Consider the following 6,844-nt stretch of genomic DNA (forward strand, 5'->3'; position numbering starts at 1 on the left):
ACTAATTAGACATGCAAGATGCTGTATCTGCACATACATGAGTGCTGCATAAGTACTCAATCTTATAGATAGGAAATAAGGAGTGCAGATACAGTTAATAATGAAACTAGGGAACCTGTATTTTTTAAAGGCCATTGACTGAAACATTCACGTTCATTGTGTGTGGCATTTTGTGTTAATAACTGGACTACTGAGAGGAAAAGAAAGAAAAGAAAAACTTCACATGACCATACATTTGCTGGAATAAAACAAGTCTTTGCAGTGGATTCACAGGAGTCTGGGGTCAGACCGCAGGTGCGGACAGATCAGTGTAAAGTTTGAACACACACACTGCTGAGCTATTATGTTCTTAGAGCACTTACCACACACTGAGCGTTCATAAGAGGCTTACAGCCCTGCCTACGATCTCCACACGCTACATCGGACCTGTGGACAAGACGGACGAACACAACATGAACAGAGAGAAAGAAAGCTTGAAATAACACCAACATAGCAATGTGGTTTAGGGATTCAGGTGGCTTCAAAATATAAATCTATTTCTCAGCTTATTAATATAATGTTGCATATTTTTACATACATTTACGCAGTACTAAGTTAATTTTAATCGAATCCTGGTGTGTTTACTCATCTTACTTGTTTGGGCAGATCTGAACACATCACATGCTCACAGTTCACGTCCAAGCAGACTAGTGCAACAATTCAGACCTAATTCAATTCAGCCCAAATTCAATTCAACCCTGATTCAGTTAAACCCAGATTCAGTTCAACCCTGATTCAGTTAAACCCTAATTCAAATGAACTCTGATTCAATTCAAATCTGGTTCAATTCAACTGTGATTCAATTTTAACTCTTGATTCAATTCAAACATGAATCAGTTCAATAAAGATTCAATTGAACTCTGATTCAATTGAACTCTGATTCAATTAAATCCTGATTCAATTAACCCTGATTCAATTTAACTCTGATTCAATTAAACCCTGATTCAATTGAACTCTGATTCAATTAAAACATTATTCAATCCAATCCTGATTCAATTTAACTCTGATTCAATTCAAATCGGAATCAATTTAACCAGATTCAATTGAACTCTGATTCAATTCATCCCTGATTCATTAAACCTTGATTCAATTTAACCCTGATTCAATTTAACTCTGATTCAATTCATCCCTGATTCACTTAAACCTTGATTCAATTGAAGCCTGATTCAATTAAACCTTGACTCAATTCATCCCTGATTCAATTTAACTCTGATTCAAATTCAATTAAACAGTGATTCAATTAGACCATGATTCAATTAAACTCTGATTCAATTCAACCCTGATGCAATTGAACTCTGATTTAGTTCAACCCTGATTGGATTAAACTCTGATTCAGTTCAATCCTGAATCAATTAAACTCTAAATCGATTCAATTAAGTCAAATAAATTCAATTAAACCATGAATCAGTTCAATTCCAAATGTTAAGCATTATTTCAATAATTATTCGATGTGGATGCTTCTTGTGGATGCCTCAATCATTTGTCTGCCTCCTTCCTCTTCTCTTTGTTTAAAGAAATTGTGATAAATTTAATCGATACATATGTGTACATACATGGATAGAATGAAGGTTGTACTTCAATGGTTATTATTAAGGGGACATGAAATAATCCAGAACAGGGACGAAATCTTGGTTCCTGATTTTGAGTCTTAAAATTGGCACATTTTTGCATTTATCAATTATAGTTAATTATTTTTTCCACCTTTTAGTCACTGTTGCCTTCGTCTCACTCATTATGGAATTACTTGAATTAAAAATTGTCATAAAATCATAATATAAAATCATAATATTAAATTGTTTCCAAAAGATACTGGTATGTAATTAAAATACTTACTGGTTACAGTACCAGCTCACTGTCCCATTCTCCAGAACAACCCAATGGGAGTTCCAGCTCAGAAAGTCTGACCTCTGTGAAATAAAAAGTTGACAAGCTGCAAAAATATTCTTTTTTTTTCTCTCTTTTTTACCCTAAACATACTTCAAACTGAGATTTCAGCATAGCACTATAATTTATCCATGGCTTTGTCTGTGTCCATAACAGTGGCCTGAGATTATTTTCAGGTAGGTCTGAGATGAAGCTGAAATTCTTGGACGCCATCTTGTGGTGGTGACATTTATTTCTCCAGGATTATTATGCGTGCTTCATGTTGCATTCAGTATATCTGTGTTACATACATTTATTTAAAAAGTATCAGTCCTCACCTTCCACAGGAACCCTTCAAACTTTCTAGCTGTGAAACATGTAGTCTTTAGGGGAGAGAAAAAAAAAGTGCACGGTTATTTATTTAGAGATAGTGTTAAATAGGTATGAGACAAACATCACACATACATTTTCTTGACATTTCTCCAGAAAGAATCTCATTTGATCATCGTTGGCGACGTCCAACACAGCCTGTCCTACGAAACAGCACAGAGAAACTTTACTGTAACTGTAAAATGAATGCATACGGAAACTTTGAGAGAGGAATAAAGCAGAGTGACTGTTAAGTTGATTATTTTCCAATAACAGCACATCCTGAAGTGTTACATTCCACTTATACCAATGCAAATAGAATAACTCGTCATACTTCAGGAGTAAACTTTGGATTGCTTCCCAGCATGCTTTGCGTGAAATAATTAAGCAGCATTTTCCTTGGAAGGTTTCTTATTTAAATGTAATTGGTTATATGTTGCACCATAATATCTAGTGCTGTTCTCATGATACGATTTAACAGCAAATGTAAACTAACTGCACTTTATGTCCCCTTTTAAAGACCAGATCTTTTTTTTTTTTTTTTTAACGTGTTATGTTATAATCTAAAAATTAGTTATTGCACCAAAGGACGCACACATTTTCAACCTTTCCAAATGAATTATAACATACCGTTTTTATTCATTGCATTGAAGCTGGCTCCACTCTTAACCAGCAAGTCCACACACTCTTTATGCCCCCTGCTGGCTGCAATGTGTAACGCCGTATCCCCGTGCGAGTCCTTGCAGTTGACGTCTGGAGGTTTTTTCTTGCTGAGCTGTTTCCAAAACAAGGGGTAAGAAAGAACCGATATCTTTCGTATTATCAGACGACCGCTAACAGACGACCAGAACTCACCACCTGAGCTACCGCACCACAATCTCCATCTCTTGCTGCATCCAAAAGCCTCTCCTCCAACTTCTTGCCTTCTCTTCTTTCAGCAGCTGGAGCGGATAAAAACAACCAGGAAGCGACAAGTAGTAGGGACCAACTCTAAAATAAATCTAGGCCACTATAATAAAGTCCCCACCTTCCAGCATAGTAATGACTTCATCATCGTCGGTGATATCCCTGGGGGTCTGAGCACATCCGTTGAGCAGCGTGGAACATGCAGCGTACCGTAACAGCAGAAGAACAACCTCCTAGGTACAAAAAGTGATTCAGATCAGGGGTGAGAGAGAGAGAGAGAGAGAGAGAGAGAGAGAGAGAGAGAGAGAGAGAGAGAGAGAGGTGAAATATATGACGCAGAGTGAGAATTACCCACCTTTCTTCCACAGACAGCTGCAATGTGTAGAGCAGTGTCCCCGGCATCATTCTGCGTGTTCACCTCCACTCCACTCTTCACACACGTGAAATCGTGATAAATAACAATACTGTACTGCTCACTGGTTCACATTTTCACATCATGTCTCTTACCTTTAACAGTTCTTCAACTATATCTTTCTGGCCAAAGTAACTCGCCAGGTGAAGCGTCGTCCATCCACCCTTAGACCTGGTTTTGCCTGCAGTGTTAACGAAAGTGCATCCAAAAAAAAAAAAAAGAAAAGAAAAAGAATAGAAAGAAGTACATTGTTTTTCAATCTTCAGCATATCCCTTCCTGAAATAGAAAAATAGTTAACAGGCGTCCTCCCAGCAACAGCCTAAAATCAGCTTCTTGCATATTAAGGCAGAAAAAAGTCAGTATTAAAAGATTATTGGACATTGCATGCTACTCATAAGTGCCACTATAGTTCTGAAAAGTGAGAAAAATGGGATTGGTGCATCCAATTAAAATAAAGAAATACAATTTCCCTCAACATTATATTGCATTTTATGTAAGTGAATATCTAGTGAGTTGGCATAATTTTTTGGGTTATTCAACAACAACAACAAAAAATCCTTAAACAAGCATTTTCCAACAGCAGATATAAACATCTATACAACAGATACAGAGTATGGTAAAGTACTGTGATCAGCCATAACATTAAAACCACCTCCCTAATATCGTGTAGGTCCTCCTCCCCTTGTGCCACCAAAACAGCTCTGACTTGTCGAGGCATGGACTCCACAAGACCTCTGAAGGTGTGCTGGGGGATCTGGCACCAAGACGTTGGCAGCAGATCCTTTACGTCCTGTAAGATGTGAGGTCGCGCCTCTGTGGATCGGACTTGTTTGTCCAGAACATCCCACAGACGCGCGATCGGATTGAGTTCTGGGGAATTCGGAGTCCGAGTCAACGCCTTGAACTCTTTGTCATGTTCCTCAAACCGTTCCTGAACAGTTTTTGCTGTGTCTCAGGGCGCATTATCCTGCTGAAAGAGGACACTGGTATTAGGGAATACCGTTGCTATGAAGGGGTGTTCTTGTTCTGCAACGATGTTTAGGTAGGTGGTACGTGTCAAAGTAAGATCAACATGAATGCCAGGACCAAAGGTTTCCCAGCAGACCTCCGCCTTCTTCCCATAGTGCATCCTGGTGCCATTTCTTCCCCAGGTAAGCAGTGCACACGCACCCAGCCATCCACATATGTAAAAGAGTCATGAGTCATCAGACCAGGCCACCTTCTTCAATTGCTCCATTGTCGAGTTCTGATGTTCACGCGCCCATTGTAGGTGCTTTCGACCGTGGACAGGAGTCAGCATGGGCACTCTGACCGGTGTGCAGCTTCGCATCCCCATACACAGCAAGCTGAGATGCACTGTGTGTTCTGACACCTCTATATCACAGCCAGTATGAACCTTTTCAGTAATGTGTGCAACAGCAGCTCATCTGTGGGATCGGACCAAACGGGTTAGCCTTTTTTCCCCACGTGCGTTGTTGAGCTTTGCGCGCCCATGACCCTGTCACCAGTTCACCGGTTATCCTTCCTTGGACCACTTTTGGTAGGTACTAACCGAGCATACCTGGAAGACCCCACAAGACCTGCTGTTTCGGAGACGCCATCACAATTTGGCCCTCGTCAAAGTCACTCAGATTCTTACCCTTGCCCATTTTTCCTGCTTCCAACACAACAACTTTGAGAACTGACTAATATATCCCACCGCTTGACGGGTGCCAATGTAGCAAGATAATCAAATGTTATTCACTTCACCTGTCAGTGGTTTTAATGTTATGGCTGGTATACAGTACGCACAGTACTGTGTGCTTAATTCTTGAAATACTAATCATTTTATTAGATGTTTATGTCATGACCTCTGCGTTATTGAGTCATTAGAAAAACGTTTCCAGACATTACCGTTTCAACAAAAAAATGTCAGTGGTACAGAAATATTCTTGTATGGCAGTAAAGAACGTTACATATTACATAATAAACGTTTTTCTTTCTTTTAAAAACAAACAAACAAACAAACAAAAAAACCCATAATGGATGCTGTCGGGTTTCACCTGCAAAAACTGGAGTCAGAGTCTCCAGAACTGACTCAAGTCGAGGCATTATTGTGTTCTGGTTAGATTTTACAAGAGTGTTTTGTCCAACACTACAACACAAGCTGCAATAAATCTCGTCCCCTTTAATGACTTGTAATATTTTTTATTTAATGCACTTTTCTCAGGTTTGTTTTAAGAAAATTTTACACCAAAGGTTTTTCTTGCGATCATGAAACAGATCTGTTTTTTATAATGGTTTCGGTTTTTCTTGCAGCCCATGGCATGAAACTATTTTTGAATGGTTTCTATTCTTTACATGCCCGGCCTCACGCTCGCCGATTCGTAACTATTTTCACGACTCTCAGTTTGCATTAAAACGAAGAAAGCTTCATGTTAGAAGCGGAGTCAGAGTTTGTACCTTTTTCTTACGACCTAACGCAACGGCGAGAACGTAATCACAGTAAATCCAGTCCCATTTGATTACTTACTCAGCCCATCCACCGTCCGTCAATAGGTAGCAATTCAGTACTTGCTGAACCAGGGTCAAGAGTTTATATAGCTATATAGTTCTACTTATAGCTGAGCAGCATCAACCTAAAAAGTCTTAGAACGACCTGTTTTACATTTACATCTCAGACATGCAATATAGCACTTATCTGAAGAGTCAGAGAAGTTTCAAATGAAAACTTTATATCGAGTTTTCTTTTTTTTCTATTTAAAGTACGACTGCTGGATTGTCCTTACCATGACTGTGAGCTTGTTCCATCTAAAACACTGCTGTTTGGAATAGGTTTCAAGCAATCAAAATGGATGTTGAAAGTCCCTATCTAATGAGAACTACATAGAAGTTCATAGCAGGTCGTAGACTACATGTCTTTATACTGTATATTTGCAGGAGCCATATGGTTTCTAAATAAAGATAGTAACCTGACACCAGGACCAGGCGCCTGTTACGTAACCACAAGGATGTGTGGTTGTTTTTATCTACTGCAGTATTAACAAGTTTGCCCAGTACTATACCCTGAAAAATATTGAGTATAGACTGGATTCATGTATGTAACACTGTACAGATATGAGGACTGCCATATAAGGCGCTACAACAGAAACTGTTTGGGTAAAATAACCCAAATGGACCCACCTTACATTTTTCTTTTCTTTTCCAGATTTGTCATTTAAAAAACGAATAAATATATATTCATGAAATATTCCAGTGTATTCCCATGTTTGTTT

General features: G+C 38.8%; 1 protein-coding gene across 1 annotated transcript in view; it reads right to left on the reverse strand.

Moving 5' to 3' along the window:
* LOC108267250 (oxysterol-binding protein-related protein 1) overlaps positions 1 to 6,520 on the reverse strand; it is a 49,855-nt gene extending 43,335 nt beyond the window's left edge. Inside the window, exons 1-10 of the mRNA XM_053681841.1 lie at positions 6,359 to 6,520; positions 3,685 to 3,770; positions 3,533 to 3,607; positions 3,299 to 3,410; positions 3,127 to 3,212; positions 2,902 to 3,046; positions 2,368 to 2,435; positions 2,241 to 2,285; positions 1,873 to 1,946; positions 363 to 426 (exon numbers count right to left, since the gene is read on the reverse strand). Coding sequence (XP_053537816.1) covers positions 363 to 426; positions 1,873 to 1,946; positions 2,241 to 2,285; positions 2,368 to 2,435; positions 2,902 to 3,046; positions 3,127 to 3,212; positions 3,299 to 3,410; positions 3,533 to 3,607; positions 3,685 to 3,770; positions 6,359 to 6,380 — 777 coding nt within the window. The 5' untranslated portion in view covers positions 6,381 to 6,520. The remainder of the gene's footprint in view (positions 1 to 362; positions 427 to 1,872; positions 1,947 to 2,240; positions 2,286 to 2,367; positions 2,436 to 2,901; positions 3,047 to 3,126; positions 3,213 to 3,298; positions 3,411 to 3,532; positions 3,608 to 3,684; positions 3,771 to 6,358) is intronic.
* Positions 6,521 to 6,844: the final 324 nt, after the last annotated feature.

Source organism: Ictalurus punctatus, chromosome 7 (genome assembly GCF_001660625.3).
Source record: "Ictalurus punctatus breed USDA103 chromosome 7, Coco_2.0, whole genome shotgun sequence".
NCBI lineage: Eukaryota > Metazoa > Chordata > Actinopteri > Siluriformes > Ictaluridae > Ictalurus > Ictalurus punctatus.